This window comes from Periplaneta americana, chromosome 12, assembly GCF_040183065.1.
Source record: "Periplaneta americana isolate PAMFEO1 chromosome 12, P.americana_PAMFEO1_priV1, whole genome shotgun sequence".
Taxonomy (NCBI): Eukaryota; Metazoa; Arthropoda; class Insecta; order Blattodea; family Blattidae; genus Periplaneta; species Periplaneta americana.
In genome coordinates this window covers 14,363,542-14,384,858 of record NC_091128.1, presented here as the reverse complement: position 1 = coordinate 14,384,858, position 21,317 = coordinate 14,363,542, and the positions used below count along the sequence as shown (strand labels likewise).

Below are 21,317 nucleotides of genomic sequence, written 5' to 3'. Positions count from 1 at the left end.
ATGAGGATAAAATCAGTAGGGACAGTAAGAAATTTTGGAACATTATAGTAAATACGTTAGTTATACCATATGAACTGAACTGTTGTAAAAATCTCAGATCTTATATGTTGGCAAAATGATTTTCAAAATATGTCGGATTATATTTGAAGTCAGTTATGTAATTGTATGAAGATAACATGCATGGAATCCTTACTTGTACAGTGAGGAGCATTTATCGTGATCGGAGATAGGTGGTGCCAGTTTCTGCCGAGCTATGGCTTGGATACTGCGAAGCACACAATCATATCCCCAGCACTGATACAACACTTTCAACAGGAGTTGTAGAATTTCTACTTATCTTGCTCACATTTGTTATTCAAAATGTCCCCTATTCACTGCAATATGTTGTTCACATCTTTTTATGAAATTGTTATTCACTTTTACAAAGAGCCTCACTTTTCCATCCATGACTTGGTTCAGATGCCACAGCAGTGAAAAACGTGGATTTTTTTTTCAATACACTAGTCCTCTTGTGTCATGTAACAAACATAACTGACAATACTAATATGTAACAATTGATAAGTTGTGAAACAGCTATTTATAACAGAAAATGTTGATTATTTATAACAAATAGCCTATGTAGGCAGCAAATATGTGATATAATGTGCCTGTAAGTAAGTGTGCTTCCATGTCTTGCACTAGTGTCTAGTCACTCCTCAGCTGGATAACAGGCTGCTACCTTGGGTCTTGATAAATACTTTTCTCTGTATTAAATTTAATTGTGTTTCTAGGCCTATTTTAATTTGAAACCCTATAAAATTTCCCCGTCTCCCTTCAATAAGAGACCTGTGCATGGTACATTATGTATGTATCTGTACTTGTGTAGACAATGTGTGTGTGTGTGTGTGTTTAGCCTATATAGTAGGAACTTTCCTGTAAACCTTAGTGGTGTGTTTATGTTATTTTATGAGCTACATTACTTATTTGTTTACTTGTTTTATACTTTATAGAGAGGTGACATTTTAGAGTATGGTGACAGGAAGGGCGGTGATGGCGGAAAGAAAAGCAACCTCGGCTTTATCCATGCATTCATTGCATCAATATCGGTTATCATTGTGTCGGAGCTGGGGGATAAAACATTTTTCATTGCAGCCATTATGGCAATGCGACACCCCCGCCTAACTGTATTTCTTGGGGCTCTTACTGCCTTGGCTCTCATGACAGTCCTTTCAGGTAAGCCACTGGTTTCTGTGACACAATCCTACTAATTTGATCTTCTGTTTTTGCTGTATCTATTAACTTGTTGTTTAGTTATCTCCTCTTCATTTGGATCTGAAACTAAGTTTTAATATGCAAAGAAAAAGAGGAAAGAAAGCACTAGGCCTATAAGGTAATTCTCTAGAAGAACTAGAGTAAAGGAGACACCATTTCCTTTCTTAACAATTACTGACTACAAATAGAGTACTTGGTTTTACTTTCCAGCACCCAATGTTTTCCATAGAACTATTTATCTGTTATAGGCTACATAATAATGAATGGATGTATCACCACCACATTCTCGACATCAGATGTCACTAGTGAAGAGATCACCATTTAAATGTAAAGCACGATTGTTAATTATGTCGAAATGCAATTTTCTGCGACAGTAAATCTCTATAACCATTGGCACTAAAATGCTTTCTTGCTGGTGCAGTCCAGGCCCTCCAAACACCCAATGTCTAGAAATTTGCACTCCCACTGGCACTAAAAATGCTTCCTTGCTGGTGTGGTTCAGGCTGTCAAATACCCACTGTTCAGAAATTTGCACCCGGACCTCTCGAGTAAACTTAAATTATATGTCTCATCAGCACATGCCATTATTGCCCAATACATCAATTCATTACTATGTGCAACAGGTGAATATTTATAGGTTATTATGTGGAAATTATTGGGTGCTGGAAAGTAAAACCAAGTGCTTGGTTCACCTCTGTGGAGTAATTGTTATCATGCCTGACCATGAAATGAGCAGAACTGGGTTCAAATCCTGGTTGGGAGAAGTTACCTGATTCAGGTTTTTTCCTGGGTTTTCCCTCGACCTATTAAGAGTGTTGGACCCTGGATTCATTTTGCTGGGATTATCACCTTCATCTCATTCATATGCTAGATAACCATAACAGTTGATAAAGTGCCATTTAATAATCAATTAAGAAAAAAAAGCACTCTACTGTATACTATTTATTGTATGTAATTGTTACATGAAAAGTTGTGGCTCCTTTGGTCTAGTTCTTCTGTAGAATTACTCATTACAACATACTTGCTTAGACAATGACTTACATAATAAGGAATTTACATAGTTATAAACTGTTTTCGACCAAAAAAAGTGTACATAACATAAATTTGTCCAGAAAGTTTAAATTCGCGTAAAAAGAATTCATATTTTATTTTAAAACTTTTAATTTTTTTGTATCATCTTTTCTCTTTGCTTACTTGCTATCTTTCTTTCTCTCTTTTCTTTTTTTTTCCACTTTCATCTCTTATATGCTGCTTCGTATTTTCTTCCATTTCAACTTTTTTCTTTATACGACAATGACATAGTTATTAAGTGATCTGGTGACTTTTTGCTGTGTAATTGAATATTCTAGCACTTGTAATAATTAATTAATAAAGTTAAAATATTGCTTTCATTGTTGTACACATACTCTTGTTTAGTACTGTGAAATTCTATATATTCACAAAAGTAGTTTGTAAAAGGGGATGTGGATTCTTCAGTATTCGGAAGGGGATCATAAAAAGAGAAAGAAAAAACTCTTGACCTTTCGTAAACAATAACTAAAGAGATATAAAAATAATCTAATTTGTTTTGGTTATGCATTTTTTTTTCTCTAGAGATCCTTAAACATCCATAGTCAAATGATGGACACCGAATTTCTAAAACAAAATCTTGAAAGGGTTACCCAACCCACTTCTTGCCTCTTGACTATATATTTTAGGTTACGTAAACAATAACTTTAAAGCTGGTCAGTCCTTGTTTTATTGACTGAAAATTCCTACTTTTTCAGAAATTATGAAGGGAAAGGTTTGCCAATTTTTCCATGAGAAGAGTATAGAAACTCCCGAGAAAAAAAATGTGATTATTAGTTTAGGAAAGTATTGTTAATAATAAATAGTTAAAGGGAACAACTGGATAATATGCACAGTAGACCAAAGTCGGTAGTCGACGTTGCTCCATGGCCACTAGTCACCAGGCCGTACCGAGCCGTGTCAAACAAAAGACGATCGAAATGGTGGTAGTAAAATATGCGACTCTATTCTTAAATAATTCACTCCATTAGTCAAGTGCAAGGTTTATGCAGTACAATGGCTGTTTTGAATGCACCAAAAGAAAATGCAGATGTAGTAAGATATAAAAGAGCTTACCACAACGAATTAAAGGGGTTAAAAGGTGTGTTTCAGGGAATATCATTGAAATGAAGGAAAGTAAATTTCCAGTTAATGTTCACCAAAGCATTAAATACGTAATTATGACTGTGTTGCTGTTTTATTTGTGGTCTAGAGAAAATACCTCATCTTTTACGAAGACAACTTTTAGTGGCCGTGAAATTATTTACTCCTTCCGTCATATTATTTATCAATATTACGAAAGGAAAACTATCATAAGGGCCATGAATGACAGGATCATCTAGGCTGTCTGCGCATGCGTGGAATTGGTTAATAAAAACCTGAACTAACCAAATCTAACCTTTGTATAATGTGCAAGATGTGTAACCTGAGCAAGAAGGGATCTTCTTGATTTTATCTGGACACACATGAAAATAAATTAAAGTAAGGATCACATTGCCACTGCATAAGAGATCCTTGCATGCGCCACAGCAAAACTGTTCCTATTACAAGCCCCTCATCTAGCCCACGTAATCTACTCGCAATATTTACGCAAATATATCTTGTTGCTAACAGTGGTGCTATATCTCAATAATGTTCAGAATGAAGGAGGTGAAGAGAGAGGAAAAAAAAAATTTTCTCCTTCTAATGATGCCACAGACGAACGTCATGTCCTTATCTTGGCGACATTGTGTATTTAGTTCAATTTGGTTGTAACCATAACGGCATGGTTCAAAGCTACCGTAGCAAATTCTCCAGTTTAGCAAATTAAAGAAATTCATAGTCTAAACTTCTTGCCAGCAATGAGGCTCATGGCTATGCATGCTAACTAATGTATTGTTGATGTTACATAAGGAATATTCAGTTGATATGAATCATACAAGAATATCGAAAATACTGCTTAAAAGAGCATTCAATGTGTTCTAACCCTTTAAGCCCCTAAGTATAGTGACCTGGTGTTATATACACACGAGATCTTTTATAATATTCATTCAGGGATTCGTGAGCAAAAAAGTTTGGAACCACTGCTACAGAGTATGTATAGTTGGGAACAAGCCATGGGATTCGTGAGCAAAAAAGTTTGGAAACCACTGCTACAGAGTATGTATAGTTGGGAACAAGCCATGGGATTCGTGAGCAAAAAAGTTTGGGAACCACTGCTACAGAGTATGTATAGTTGGGAACAAGCCATGGGATTCGTGATCAAAAAAGTTTGGAACCACTGCTACAGAGTATGTATAGTTGGGAACAAGCCATGGGATTCATGATCAAAAAAGTTTGGAACCACTGCTACAGAGTATGTATAGTTGGGGACAAGCCATGGGATTCGTGATCAAAAAAGTTTGGAACTACTGCTACAGAGTATGTATAGTTGGGAACAAGCCATGGGATTCGTGATCAAAAAAGTTTGGAACCACTGCTACAGAGTATGTATAGTTGGGAACAAGCCATGGGATTCATGAGCAAAAAAGTTTGGGAACCACTGCTACAGAGTATGTATAGTTGGGAACAAGCCATGGGATTTGTGAGCAAAAAAGTTTGGGAACCACTGCTACAGAGTATGTATAGTTGGGGACAAGCCTTGGGATTCGTGAGCAAAAAAGTTGGGAACCACTGTACAGAGTATGTATATAGTTGGGAATAAACCTTGACGTCCTTTTTTCCTGGAAATGACAAAGGAGCTTCCCCTTTCCAACCATTTACTTACATGAGTGCCATCCTCAGACTGACAAAGGAACAGTAGTGATCAATCCTCATTAAGGAAAAGATGTGGTGTTGACAAGTATAGAATGGAAGGTTGATTGGACAACACAGACAATAATTGTGTGATATCAACTCCCGACCACAATGGTGACAGAATTATCGTAGACTATGGCGAAAGATCAGTGTTTGTAGACGATTCTATGTGTGTGAACCATAGAAAGATGACCAGTCCTCCTCCTGATTGTCATGAAATAGTGAATGCAGAAATTTTGGAAAATTGGTTTAGAAATAAAGTCTTAAAACATTTAGAAGAATCCTCTGCAATTGTATTAGATAACACTTTCCACCATAGTCGAATCGTCAATCCTAAACCTTGAAACTCCTGGATAAGAGATTCCATTTACTTTCCATACAAACACACACAATTCCAGTTCCTTATTTGTTTCTACATCATCTGCTAATTTATTTTCCATGTTTCCATTCTTTTGATATAAACAGTTTGTGATTAAGGGTAGCCTATTTATTTTTTAATCGTTACATATACTTTCTTAGTTTTGTCTAATTTTAATTCCTAAGTAACATGGTCACAACAAAATAGAAGGTTTCATAATGCAAATTTTAATTCCTAAATAACATGATCATAACAGTTGAAGAGTTCATAATATATTGCATTTAGCAAAAGACACAGTAACCCTATAAAATCTGATATTTGGCACATGCTAAATTTGTTTTCAAGCAGGAGAATGGAGTGAGGATGTTAAGGCTTGTCTCCAAATCTACACTCTGTATAATGATAAACTAAAATTCCTTTTCTTTATATGAGTGCACAGTAAGTTATTTTGTTTAGGTACCATAAGTAAATTATTTTGAATGATAATTCCAGAAAATAAACTACAATCACGACTACTAAATTGTCTCGAAATGTGTAAAACATATGTGGAAGTGTGACAGTTTTCTTATGATGAAGTAAAACTACAATTTTTGTCACTTAACTGGAAGTGGAAAGTTAGAATTTGTTCTTTGTTTCATGTAATGTAAAATATGTTTTTTCTTTTATAGTTGTTTTTGGTTGGGCAGCAACTATAATTCCTCATGCCTACACATACTACATTTCAACTGCTCTTTTTGCCCTCTTTGGGTTAAAAATGTTAAAAGAAGGATATTATATGTCGCCAAATGAGGCACAAGAAGAATTTGAAGAAGTGCAATCAGATCTACGAAAGAGAGAGGATGAGGTAATATATAAATTCGTAAAGCAGCCTTAGCAGTATCTTATTTGTTTCTGGTTTACCTTTCATTTAGCTCGAAGATCCTTCATGCCACTTTTACACTATCACAAACTAATATGGACCATCTTATGCTGCAAAATTGAGCAAAATGAAAATTTTCGTGATCTTATAATACAGATAGTTCATTTTACGAGGAATGCTTGTATTAAGGGCCAAGCAGCTGTAAAATTGTGTGCTGAGCAAGCAACCTTGGCCGTGACGTGTCCTGTACAAAGTCACAGGTTGCAACATATCTTGAGCCAGTTGAGTTTGACGTTTGCTTTGGTGTACACGTATTTTGTGAGAAGATGACATATAGTATTGAAGAACTAATTTATGTATGTAATGGAAAACAATTATAGCAAATGCATTCGTAGATTTGTGTGCAAATTTTTCAATTCAACATTTCCTATATAGTTTGCGTTTCGAAATTAATGAAAAAGTGGCGTACTACAGGTCACAGTTTGTGACAAGCCTAGGGAGTGTAAACGACATATTTTAACTGCAGAAAAACTTGAAGATATTAAAGTGAGATTAGAATTAAGTCCAAAGAAATCTCTTTGTCGCCTAGCTCATGAAACATACATATCCTGCGTGTCAGCTCACAAAGCAACCAAGCTAATTAAATTCCCATCATATAAAATAAGATTTGTGCAAGAAATCAAGCAAACAGATTTTTTCGCCTAGAATATGGTTCTGCAATTAATTTCTTGAAAATGTTTACAATGTACACCTTGATTCATAGCTAATGTTTATCATTGATGAGGCAGTTGACATGTTTGTACTCTATGTGTGATATTGGAGTGATGAAAATCCGCATATTGTACAGCAAGTCCCATTGCACAGTGATAAAGTAGAGGTTTGGTGTACTGTTAGTGTGAGATGAATAATCGGGTCAGTATTTTATAATGCAACTGTGAATATAGACGTGTATGTGAATACAGTACTACCTCCATTTTTCAGCTAGCTTACAGACGAAAAAACAATACAGTTATTTTCAACAGGACAATGCTATCCCACATACTGCCGAATGTTAAATGGATCATAAAGGAAGTTTTTGAAAACTGGATAATAAGGAGAGGTTTGTGGCCCCCTAGATTCCGTGATCTCAGTTACTATGATGTTTATCTTTGGGAAACTTAAAGCATAAAGTGTATAAAAATAATCCCCATACTTTAGAACTACTGAAGGACATAATACGATAGAAAGTGACAAAAGTTACTCAAGCTGATCTACAGGATTGTTCAAGAGATGTAGGGCATGTCTCATGGCAGAAAGAAGTCATTTTCAGCAGTATCTGAAGTAATTGGTAAGTACGCAATATTTCATATTTGAAATCAATAGGCAGCAGCAGCAGCACAAGCATGCTGCCAGTGACGCTATTGTCATGCAGTGAATGCGTGCCTTGCTGCCACTGGGCTCAACATTCACCATTCTTCTTAAAATGAACTGTCTGTGGTATATATAGCCAAGTTTTTACTGTAAGTATGCTGCATACTTTTCCAAGATTGTTTACGTCAGGTTGAAGCTAAAGATTGTGTCTACACTTGAAGTCTTTTGTTGACTTCGCTTATTAACTTTTCCAGTTTTGTATATGCAATTACAAGGTGAATAAATGCATGATACTAATAGGAAAGAAGGAATGTCTGGTAATTCCAAGTCTGTAAAATCGAATGTAACCGTTATTGACATTTTTAAAGAAAAAAGAAGAAAAACTTCGTAATACGATATACAGATAATCATCATCATCGTCATCAACATCATCATTACAACCATCAAGACCACCACCACCATAATTATCCCTTCTAGAGGCATAGGGCTTGATAAATATATGCCATTAGATAAGACACTACTGGCTGCCTTCTGCTTGACCTGTGTCCCATTCTTCCTTTGTCCTTATTGCCTCATCATGTTTCTCCATGTGTTTCTGCGTCTTCATCTATACCTTGCACCTTGTGGGTTCTAATCTGAGCCTTATTTGCTGTTTTGATCATCTTGCTTCAACACATGCCCTATCCGCTTTCATTTTCTGTATCAAATCTGTTCTGGATTTTTTTGTTATTTTTTCTAAGTCACAGTTTCTAATCAGTTATTGTTTCAGACCATCAGATTTCTAGAATGTGCTTCAGACATCTGTGTATGTATACTTAGGAATTATTATGTAAGCTTGAGTTCCTTTCCCTGTCTCGCATTTGTAGAGGAATATGGATATCACATTTGTTTTAAACAGTCTGAGCTTAATTCTGGTGGATCTTTATTTTCTCCTTTACAATGGGAATAGCAAGAAAAGCCTGTTATTGCTATCATAATGCAGTGCTTGCTTTTACATCTTCATCTGAACCTCCTGCTGCAGAAACAATGCTACTTAAGAGACGAACTTGCCTATTTATTGTGTGACCTCAGCTCCTACTCAAGATTTATTTTAACCTTACTAAGAATTCCTATTTTCTCGGTTTTGTGTTTATTTGCACTCTTGCTTCTTGCGTTGATATATTTAGATTCCTTAGTTTATACATCTTCATTAATTAATTGTTTTCTGTCCAAGGACAGGTCTTTTATTGCAAACCCAGCATTTCCAATCTTTCCTCTTCATCTCCACATGACATCCATATACTATATATTAATGTTGTCTATAATCTAATATCTGCTTCTGCCTCTAATTTTTTTTCTATCACCATTCCTTCCAGTACATACTTCAGTAGGCAGTTTATTCTCAGTCAATGAACCAGCCAATTTCTTTTTCTCTTCCTGATTGGTTTCAGCATTATTCTTTCCTCAGTCACTGCATAGCTTCATTTCCTATTTTGTCTGTCCATTTCACATGTTCCATTTGTCTCCATATCCACATTTCAAATGCTTTCAGTCATATCTTTTCACTTCGTTGTGATGTCTTTGTTTCTGCCCCATACATTGCTACACCCAGTACAAAGCTCTTCACTAGTCTCTTCCTTAGTTCTTTTTCCAAAGGTCCACAGAAATAGCTCCTTTTCCTATTGAAAGCTTTCTTTTCCATTGCTATTCTCCTTTTGACTTCTTGGCTGCAGCTCATGTTACTAATAGCACACCCATATATTTGAAGGTGTCTTCTTGTTCCACTGCCTCATTTCGAATTCAAACGATTATCTTCTTTATTTTTCACCCAGTAACCATAGTATTCGTCTTGTTTGCATTTATCTTCATCCCATCTGTTCACAACTGTCATTTATCTTCATTAGGATATGTCATAGTATCATCTCTTCTGCTAACAATGCTTTATCATCAGCACACTTCATTTTTTTCCTCCTATATCACCCTTCACATATTCTGAAAACAGTTCTTCACTAAATCCTTTGAGTAGATCTTGAACAGGGTAGCTGATAATGGATATCCTTATCGTACCTCTCTTCCTATTCCACTTCCATCTGACATTTTTTCCTCTATTGTAAGTTTGACTCATTTCCTATAAAGATTACTGAATAGCTACATCTTTTTCCAATCCATTCCAATTTTCTTCAGGATCCTCGTAAGTTTATTCCAATTCATTCTGTCAAAAGCCTTTTCTAGGTCCACACTAAATACACTTATTTATATTTCTTGTGGTACCTGTTACTCATTGTTAACAGCAGTGCAATTGCATCTCTCTTACCTATTCTCTTAAACCCAAATTTCTCCTCTTCCAGCTCTTTTTCCATCTTAGAACATAAAATATAAATGTCGATTTAGTATTTGCAGGAGAATCTTTGCCAAGTGTAATATAAGGCTCGTAGTCCTGAACTCATTACATTTCTTGGCATTATTTTTCTTCTGTATTGGCAGTATCACTATCTCTGTAAAATCTTCAGGCCATTTACCTTTCTTATATATTATTTATTTATTTTCCAATGACGAGAGTTGACGATCAAGTCATTTTTTCTCTAGCTTCCCAGAACAAGCTAAAAAGGTCCTCAGCCTGTTGTGCAGTTGGGTTTAAGGCTGGGCAGAACAGAAGGTGTTATTTGTCCATGATTTGGTCAGGGTTGTTGCACAAAACATCTGTTGGATTGGTATATGCCTATCCTGTGTAATGGTGAGCCAGACAGTCATGTCCTGACATCAACCTAAATTTTGCTACAGCTTCCTTACGGCCTTTATATTTTACTTCTGTTGATACCGGTAGTTCATCAATTTTTTCCCATGACTTCCCTGTAGCAGCTGTAATATTTTCTTGCATGTTTTCCATTTGAAATGCTTTCTTGAGTTCTTCAATCTTTCTGCAGAGGTTTGATTTGGAGTGGATTATTGTTTGGATTTTAATGCCTTTTTTTTGGCAAGTTGATCTGCCATTTCATTGCCAAATAGTCCAATGTGTGAAGGTATTCACTGGAAAGCTATTGACTTGTTTTCATATCCTAGGTACTTGAGGAGTTTATGGCATTTCAAGATGGTTTTATTTTCTGGTGTTTGGTTGAAAGTTATTACCTGGATTGCAGCTTTTGAGTCTGCTAAGATCACTGCTATTATGAACATTTTCAAACAGAATAGAAGGTTCTTAAGTGCCACTTTTATAGCTTTTACCTCTCCATCAAAGGCTGTGTTGTTTGCACCTACTGTAACATATTGACTAAGCAATGCAGAATAAATGCCAGCTCCTGCATTTTCGTTCTTCATTTTGGAGCCATCTGTGAAGATTCTTAGCCACTCTGGTTTTGGGAACTTCTTATTTATTTCTTTCAATGTTAGTTGCTTGGTTACTAATGGAGTTGTCATTTTTCTTTTATTGAGATGTTAGCATTATACAGTTGGTAGTCTAGTGGGTTCTGAATTTGAGGTTTTTGTTCAGTTTTGGCTTCCAAGTTGTGTTTTTGAAAAAGATGATCAGTTTTATGGAAGAATGTTGGTTGTGTGCTTAAGTTCTGTGGTGCCGTACTTTTTGGTTGAAGTGTTATTCGTAAAGCAGCTAATTTTGTGTGCATAATGCAAGAGCTCTTTTCTATCTCCTTCTGAATTGAGAGGTTGTCTGTGTACATTCTCATAGCTTTAGTGTTTGATGTTTTGACTGCTCCTGTAATTAACCTGAGCATTCTATTCTGGATTGTTTATAGTTTATTTATTGTAGTGTGTTGAGTTACCATTGATTCTGCTCCATAAGTTATTATTATTATTATTATTATTATTATTATTATTATTATTATTTTATTATTATTTGTTTCACATAGATTTTATATGTTTTGTTTAGGGTGTTCAATGAGCTTTCCCATTTCTTCCCAGCTAATGTCTTCAGTATATGTCAGGTTTTGTTTACTTTTGGTTCAATTTTGTTGACATGTTCCCAGTTTGATTTGTTATCAAGATGTACTCCTAAGTATTTTGTGCAGTTGATTTTAGCTATTTGTGTGTTGTTGATTGCTAAATTGAAGAAGTGAGTAACTGAGAAGTACTGATAGAAGGTTTTTGGCATACTGATTTCCATGTTATTTTTTTTTGGGACCAGTTGTGAAGCCTTGTTAATGCATTATCCATGACCTTATGTAGTTGTTCTTTGTGGTTTCTGGCTGAGTTTTTTGTTGTACTTATAATTAAATCGTCTGCAGACAGTGCACACTTAATGTTTTTATCAGTTTTGAGTTCAGTCGGGAGGTCATTGATATAAACATTAAGAAGGGTTTTTTTTATTAAAATGGAGCATTTTAATAAAAAAACCAGAACTTATTCCAGAAATCCCACATAAATCTGCAGTAGCAAAATTCAGACTGCTTACAGAACACGATTATTTGGCCAAACACTTGAATAAAATAGGAATTTACACAAATCCAAATTGCCCTCTATGCAACAAAGAAGAAGAAATGACTGAAGATCATCTCATAACCTGTGAAGTTCTACCTGATGGATCCACCACAGAGAAATATTGGAGAGCAAGAACGCTAATGGCTTCGTTGCCAAAGCCCGGCATTAGATAACAACAACAACAACATTAAAAAGGGTGGTGCTTGAGACGGAACCTTGTGGTAGTCCAGTTTTGGTTTGAACATAAATTGATTGTTGATCGTTGTACTTAGACGCTATCCCCCTTTATGTTACAAATGCCTTGGTCCACTGTAGCGTATTGCCTGTTACTCCCATTTTTTATAATTTCCATATGAGATTTGTGCACCACCCAGTGTCATAGGCTCCTTGGAAGTCTACAAACACTGCTAGAAGACTCTCCTTTCTGTTGAAAGCATCCTTAACGTTCTGAGTGAATTTAATTAGTTGGTGGCTTGTTGAGAGTTTTGTTCGGAATCCCACCTGTTCCGGAGTGAGTAACTGTTGTTTCCAAATACCAGTTTAGTCTGGCCATGACCATTTTTTCCATGATTTTAGCTAGCACTGATGTTACTGATATTGGTTGATAACTATTGATTTCTTTGGCTCGTTTATCAGATTTCAAAGTGGGTATTACTATAGCCTTCCTCCATTCTGCTGATATGGTGTACTTCTGTTGCCAAACATCGTTTTAAAAGTCAAGTAGTCTCCTCTTCATTAGGGGACCCAGATATATGATAAATTTTGAAAATATTTTATCTGGTTCAGCTTCCTTTTTAGTTTTGGTCTTTTTGACTGCTTCTTCTAGTTCTAGTATTGAGAAGTTCTCATTAAATACACTAGTGATTGTGGAAATTGCAACATCAAGAAGGATACATGTGACTGAAATGAAATTGATACCACAGATTAGGTATATGACAATACACAAGTTATTAGAATTACAGAACTGTACCTGATCTATGACCGTGAGATTTCAGTATGGTATGAAGCCTCCAAGCACTGCAATCAGAGCCTCTAAGCATCGTGTCATGGAATCAAAGAGGGCCTGGATATGTTCCTGGAGAATCTCCCTCCACGCAGTTTGTATGTGAGTCCACAAAGCTTCAAGAATGGGTGCTGGAGGACTATGACGAACAAGTTGCCGACCAACCATACCCCAGACATGTTCGATGGGCGACATGTCTGGCGAATGTGTGGACCAGGGAAGCAGTAATACCTGTCGTTCTTCGAAGAAGGCTTGCACAATCCTTGCCACATGTGGCTGAGCATTGTCCTGCTGAAATATGGCATGTGGAGTTGACTGATGGAAGACAGTACCTCGGGCTTTAAAACCTCCATAATGTAGCAGTTGCTGTTCAGATTGCCCTGAATACGTAGGAGGCGAGATTGTGTATTGTATCCAATGCAGCCCCAAACCATCACACCAGGCATTTGTCTGTTACGCTGCTCAACAATGCAGGCTCTCAAATTGCGTTCATCATCATAGCATCTAACACATGCGGCCGTCATTGTAGGACAAGTTGAAATGGGACTCGACCGAAAACACTACAGTTTGCCACTTAGCACACCAGTGAAGGCATTGATGTGCCCATTGCTGTCTGAGGCATTGGTGGTTGCAGTATTCCAATGTCAACTCAACACTGTGTATGAAACTGTACAGTCCATCACGGCCATGTGGACAAGATGACAGTCATCCCGTGCTGTGGTCACATTACGTGATCCAGTACCTGCTCGTCTCTGCGTACAACCCTCTTCCATTCACTGGTTCCACACACGCATCACTGTCATAGTAGCATGCCCTGTACGGGCCGAAATTTCACGGTATGACAAACCTGCTTCCTCGAGACCAACCATTCTGCACCATTCGAACTCACTCACGTGCTGATATTGCGCCCTTCCACATTGACAAAGCATACCTGCACTAGCTTTCACGTTTCCACTTCGTTTGGAAGCTCTGCACTGACTGAGCAAGGCATAACACTAACCTTGCTGGTGACACAAGAGATATCACTGTTGGGCCTATATGTACACCATCTCTCTGAAAACATAATCTATTGGTGGTGCACTGTTCTACACATCGTCCAAGTTTGGAGTCGTTTGGGCCATTCTTTCTGGGTGTTGCACTTTTCACAAACAGTAGTATATGTTAAGTGTTTTGATTTTATTGGATAGGTGCTTTTTGTTGATTTTGGTTTTAAGTGCTTTTTGGTTGTCCTTAGGGTATTTGTTGAGTTTATGTTCATTGGCATAGAAGAGATTAAAATTCCTTTCAATTATTTTTGGCTTATTTCCTATTATTATTGGTTGTTTGTTCCGGTTGACATTGTTGTTAATTTCTTTTATGGGGCATACTCTATGCTGATTATGACGTCATGAAAACTAGTACTTTTTTGCTAAATTACTTTCCTATTAAGGATGGCACTTTGTTTTCTTCAGTTCTGTACACCTTGTGGGTTTTTTTTTGTTTTCTCAGCTACTTTCCTTAATCTGTTTCTTTCTGTTTTTATTGTATCAAGTTCTGTGTTCCAAAAAGACTTGTATGTTTTACATTTTCCTCTAGCCTTTGCCCATCTCATTATTATGTTGGTGAGATTTCTTATTTCGTCTCTTGGTTTGTCTTCAATTTTTAATTGTTTAATGTTTCCATTTTATATATCTCCCAGTTTGCTTTTTTGAAGTTCCATATGGTTTTGTTTTGTTTAGGTGCATTGATGTGTGTCCTTGTGATCTTCGTAATGATTTCTCTGTGTTTTGTTCCCACGTCTTATACAGTGCGGGTTGGGATATTTATTATGTTTGTTGAAACAGTGACTAGGTCAGGATGTGTTCCATGCCCATTATAATGAAGATATGTTGGTGCATCTTGTTCGTTGAATAGTATTTCTACAGCGTTGGATGCTAAAAATTCTTCTACTACTTTACCTGGGTTATTTTTATATGCATAGCCTCAATCTGGAGAAACTGCATTAAAATCTCCCACTATTACTGTTTGTTATGGGTTAAATCTAGGAGATCTAAATTCAAATGTTTATTATTTGGAGGACTATATATGCCATAGATTTTTGTATGATAGTTCTCTTTCCATACATTATTTTCTACTATTTCAGATGTATCATGCTCATTCATTCTCTTGATAACAGAGAAAGTTGTGGTGAAGTTTGTTTTGCTTTGTTCTGTGGGCTAATGTTCGTTTCATTAATTATAAAAACGTCTGTGTCATGGTTTACAGCTTCATTCATCAGTTCTGTTACCTTAGCTGTTGATAATCCTCCAGCATTCCACTGTAAGATGTTGGTTGTTCCTCCTTTTTCTTGTGCTTTAAGAAGAGCAGTTTTCTTGTACTGATGCTTCTTGCGCCTATAGTTGTTACTCATTTTGCAGCAAATTTGCTCCCAGGAGACACCACAGGGAGACGAGTAACTTTAGCCCTCCCTTTCTTATACATTTCGTTGGATAATGATAGAATTTCCCTCTTGTCTGCACCTGAACATTTCACTAATTCACTGGGGATTCCATCAACTCTTGTCACTTTCACATTATTAATTTGCCTAAGTACTAGCTCAACTTTTTCTCTTAGAATAGAAGATCCTTTTTTATTCTTCTGATATGGTTGCTTCGTCTTTATTTAACTAAGTTATCTGGACGATTTCTCTGTCTCATAATTCTTCCATCTGTTCAGTTCTGGATTTCTAGTTTTTTATTGTAAAATCCAAACATTTTACTTTGCATAATGTTAAATCATCAAATATTTTACTTTGCGGTACATTAAATCATATCATCTTTTTTTGACTAGATCCTCTATTTCTTCACATACCTATTTTATGCAGTCTTCCTTCACCTTATCATTCTCTCGTTGTCCATTTTTCTGTAGTTTCTTCTACCTTCATATGTATTGGTGTTTTTCCATTCTCTCCTTTCCTCCATCTTCTTTATCACTTTCCCTATGACCCAAGGTTTATTAATACCCTTACTTTCTCTGTATCCTATTGTTCCTTCTACTGTTATCTGTATACAGCTTTTTAGGGGAGTTCAGTACTTATTACTATTTTCAGGCATGGATTCTAATTTAGATGCTTTCTCTTGAAAATTTTTCTTCTTTCCTCTTCGTCACTAGTCTTCCTCTTGTCTTCTTTAGACTAATATCTACTTCTGCTATTAGTAGGACATGGTTTGAATTAATATCCACTCTTGGTAGTGTCTTTGTATTTTTTTAAGCAATTTCGGAATCTTTCCTGTATTGGTATGTAATCTGTGTTATCTCTGTTGTCCTTCATTTGGTATGCCTATGTGTATCTTCTTTTATGTTGTTGGAATAATGTATTTCCAAATTCACCAAAGATTCTTCTTTGTCATTTCTTTATCCCAATTCATGTTTTCCATTTGTTATTCCTTCTTGTCTTTCTCCTATTACTGCATTCTGGTCACCCATTAGGATTACACATACCCCCTTGTCCTTCTCAACTATCTCTTCTATCTTGTCATAGCTTTCCTCTTCTGCTAATTATGTGTTATGTGGTGTAAATTTGCACTGGCACTAATGGCCATGTGCATCAACATTGGTTAAAAATGTTGTAATTACTAACCATGGGTTACGAAACCACAGTTAAAATGTAATCGTAACCATGGTTAAGATTTAATTTCTGTGCACCATTCATAATCACCAGTTACTTACACATGGTTAGCTGACATCTCATTTAACCAGGGTAAAGTTTGTGATAGTACACTGTTTCTTCTCATACAAAATGACGAAAGGAAAGCATGATACCTCTGCAAACATAATAGTCAACATTTAAAAACGACTGCACTTACTCTGTTCTACAGTACATTGAAACGAACGTATCCTATATTTTCGTGTTGCATTTGTTTTCCTTTGGATGCCGTTATGTTTGCAGGTTACATTTCTTTTTCAGTGATGTTAGGTTAAAATCTTACAAAAGGGGCATTTCATTGTAATGGGTGTTACATCCACAAAGCTAAAAACTGAACACTTTGAATGGAGCGCTAATAGAATCAAAATTTATTTAGTAAAACTATTTTCCCTGCATATTCTGAACATTTTGATATAATATAATCCTAAGTTTATTTTAACAAAATTAAATAACAAGTAAAAAACCTGGTGTAACGGGTGTTACAGAATTTAGACATGAAATTTTGCTTGGCTATTGGAAGTTGTAAAATTCTGTGAGTTTAATGCATACAAATTAACATGCTTTTATAGGATATCTATTAATTTTGACAAAATCAAATATGTTTTTCATTTTCTTTTCTGCTTAAAAGATTTTTTTTTTTTTTTCAAGAAAAGCTTCTGTACTACATGACTTGTAACAGGTGTTACATTGTGCGAATATTTCTACTTTAGTCAAATGGTTAATGACACTCTTTCTGTTTTCACTAAAAGAAGGCTATTAAAATTTAATATAACCAAATTTCTGTGTAATAGCAATTCCATTTATGTAAATAATTAAATTGTTCTTTTTTAAAATTCTCAGAGCATACACTTCTACCAGCACAATTCATTCATTAAATAGCCTTAATGGAACAAATAGATTAATTGAGAAACATTCAAATTATGATTGTTTTATAGATATTTTAGTGTATGTGTAATTAATTTTAAACATCTTTTTGAATGACATCTACACTTTCACTGAATTCATAATACAGTCTGTTTCCTTGATGCTTGACATCATGTGTTTGTAACTTCCTGACCAATTGACTAAATTTTACAAAACAAATATTTTCATTAGCTTTGAAAATTTTTTTTTTGCTGTGCCCAGAAACTTTCAGGAACATAATTTTAACGTCCTTTTCATTGTCAACTTGACTCTGGCATATTCCAACGTATCAGAACTTGTTTCACCTTTTGATGACCCAGGCTTCTTGTTTTCTCTTGAAAACTCTACCAAAACAAACATACCAGACTTAACTTCATATCTGTCAGTGCTGCACACTGACATGGCAGTCACTTGTGTTTCACTTGTCAGTATCCCATGTTCAGAATACCCAGAATCTATGGAATCATATACTTCCTTATAGGTTAATCATCATCTTGCATGGACAAGAGTTTCCTGATTACTCTTCATTATATTTAGCCTATTCATTAGAGTAGTGGCAGTTTTGGAAACAAGCAAGTTTTTTGTGGTCATAATAGGATAGAAAGTGGTGGCAAGCTTGACTTATAGGTATACCATTTACATTATGCCATCTTTTGTCCTAAAACTATATATGTTTCTCTATCTACATAAATACTTAATACCCTTCAAATTATTTTGTACATAGCTATGAAGCTCCTTAGCTGTGATTTCAAACTTTCTAGATTTAACAGCTGTCCAGACATACTTCTTTAAGGTCCCGCCGAAACCATCCACTGCTCCTTTACCATGGGAACTAGCAAAAAATTTCCATTCAGCTGTTAGACCAAAATCACTTTCAATAAAGCAGAGATTTGACAAAGTGTACTTGTTTTTAAATTGCCCTGCACAATTATCAGTAAATATGAACACATGGTTTATCCCCAAATTGATAGCTTTGACGTGTTGAATTATGGTGCTAAAGAAAGTTCAGACTGCATACTTGTTGTGTGATAAATCATTACTTATTATGGCATAGGATTTCACATATCATTCAGAACCCAAATGCAACATGTAAAAACTGTGACTTGTGGATGGCTCCAATGGGCATTTTGAATCTCATCTTGAAAGACCAATGAGTAGTTCAATTCATTTGGACTATGACTTGTCCAATAGATAATTTTTCTTTGCATGTATGAAAATACTCTGATTGAACTCTCTTTATAAAGCAGTGAATTTTAAATTGTGGCAACTTCTTAGTCAGTTCATGCAAAGCATACTCACTGATTCCTGAATGTTCCCTAAGACTTGATTGACCATCGACATCTTCCCATTGCGTCCGTGTAACCTGTCTCTCTAGATCTACATCAGAAGTAATTAACTGAGCCACATGCGAATCGACATTTGGAACACCTGCCAAAATGCAATTTTCTTTTGATATATCACAACACAAATTTGCTAACAGATCTTTGTGGTTTCGAGGGAAAAATGGGGATTAATTTTGCAACAGATTCAACCAAACTTATAAAATTATATTGATACTTGCAGACACAAACATTATGTGGTGTCTATGATACCAAAAGTACTTGTGGAGGACGTAGAGAATAGAAAGTTGATTTTCCCACTTTTATCTCAGTGTGACATTTTTAAAATTCTTCACATGCTTCACCTACTGTAATAACCATGCGCGTATTTTGTAATTTCTTTTTCCTCTCACCTTTTTTTCTAACCGTTACAATACTGCCCGTGTCTCACTTCCTGAGCTGAGAGTTCCTTAGTGCTTATAACCATGCCTCTTAGGTATGCTAGGACCTTTACAGCGTGGTCACGGCAGCTGCAGCATGTGGCATGGCAGCATATTACATGTTCTGAAAACATTATCCTATGCCATTCCAAGAGTCTTTACTGTTTATATTACTGGAGACTCTAATTGTGGTTACCACTATCATCATCTCTGATGGTGATTTCTGAAAATGTATGTACACACTAGGCCACTCTTCGTTCAATCTGGACGACTGCTGAATTACCATAGAGCAGCATTTCTCAAAGTATGTTTCCGGGGTTCCGTGAGCCCTATATGATTTTAAATTTTATTTTGTACTTTTTTTTTTTACTTGATTATTTAACGATACTGTATTAACCATTAGGTTATTTTGCATCGATGGGATTGGTGATAGCGAAATGGTACTTGGTGAGATGAGGCTGGGAATTCGCCATAGATTACCTGACATTCGCCTTACGGTTGGAGAAAAGCTCGGAAAAAATCCAACAGACAATCGTCCACACAGGAATCGAACCTGCGCCCGAGTGCAACTCTTAATTGGTGGGCAAGCGCCTTAGCCAACTGAGCTGCGCAGGTGGCTATTTTATACTTGATGAATACTATGAAAATATATGTTACGAAAATATGAATCAATAATAACATGAAACTACCGATAATAATAATAATAATAATAATAATAATAATATGTTTAATGAACATCTAAAATGGAAAATAATACTTATCACTTTCATCACTGGATTTTCTGCATATGTGTTCACTAAAACAAAATACCGAAAAGACAAAATGCAGAAGTAGAAATGAGACTACAACTTTCCGCCATAAAACCAGATTGCAGGCTTAAAAAGGAAATATATTCGTCCTACTGAACAGAATTATTGAGATACTAGCTTTCACTTGTCTGTTAATTATTAAATGTTGATAAAATATTACAAGGCTTCCGCAGTGACACATTAGATTAAAAGGAGTTTCGTGGTAGAAAAAGTCTGAGAAACCCTGCCATAGAGGAAAGAGTTTATGGATGTGTAAACATGGCAACCGTGATCGTGATTAGGTCGATAATCTCGAGTAGAGACTAGTCTACCACTGATATTAGTGTTTAGTTACAGGAATTGATGAGGAGGACATAATTTGTTTTGTGAGGGGACAGCCTATACATTCGCTTGTCCATGGCTGATCTTGCTCCATAGCTGACGAAAGCAATCCTGTAAAGGCCGATGAGTTGAATGCAGGGTAGTAGGCTACTAACTGCAAATGTGGTACCCAGGACCTCCCACTCTACCTCTCTGCATCTCGCCCCATAAACAAACAGCTCAGGAAGTGAGACACGGGTAGTATTTTTAATTCCATGGGCTTGACAGCTGACATCACGACAAAAAAAATTCTTTAATGCATGATCTGTATTCCTTCGATAAATATGTGAATGGTGATTTCCTTTGCACATTTTCGTGTAAAACATTTGAACTAATTACATCAACCACCAATTTTTTTAATACAGCAACTTTTTTGTTTGGGCTGTGTGGTAGCAATTTTTTCACTCTATTAACGGCATTAACTGCATTTGAAAGTTCCTATTGGGGATTCAAGATGGTCATTAGACTCCCCTGGGTTTGAAGTTTTCAGTTTCAGTTTTTTTCTGTGTAATCTTACTCTCTATCTAATCTTGCGATTTTCTGCTGCTAGTTTTGGATTCTTCCTAGTATTTTCTTTTAATTTAATTCTCCTCAGTTTATCCCTCTGGCATTCCTTCTCAAGTGGTGCTTGATATTTCTCTGTGTCTTCTTTCAGCCTCTCCCTTTACTTTTTTATGTGATTGTTTACAGGAGCCATTTCTAGAAATAAGCACATTCATGCGCATTAGATCATGGTAGAACAAACAAATATTTTATACAGAATGGGCAC

General features: G+C 35.9%; 1 protein-coding gene across 5 annotated transcripts in view; it reads left to right on the top strand.

The window, feature by feature from the left end:
• LOC138710184 (putative divalent cation/proton antiporter TMEM165) overlaps window positions 1-21,317 on the top strand; it is a 150,700-nt gene that overhangs the window by 11,334 nt on the left and 118,049 nt on the right. For all 5 annotated transcript variants that reach the window (XM_069840818.1, XM_069840820.1, XM_069840817.1 and 2 more), the window contains exons 3-4: window positions 990-1,212; window positions 6,100-6,275. In XM_069840818.1, coding sequence (XP_069696919.1) covers window positions 990-1,212; window positions 6,100-6,275 — 399 coding nt within the window. The remainder of the gene's footprint in view (window positions 1-989; window positions 1,213-6,099; window positions 6,276-21,317) is intronic.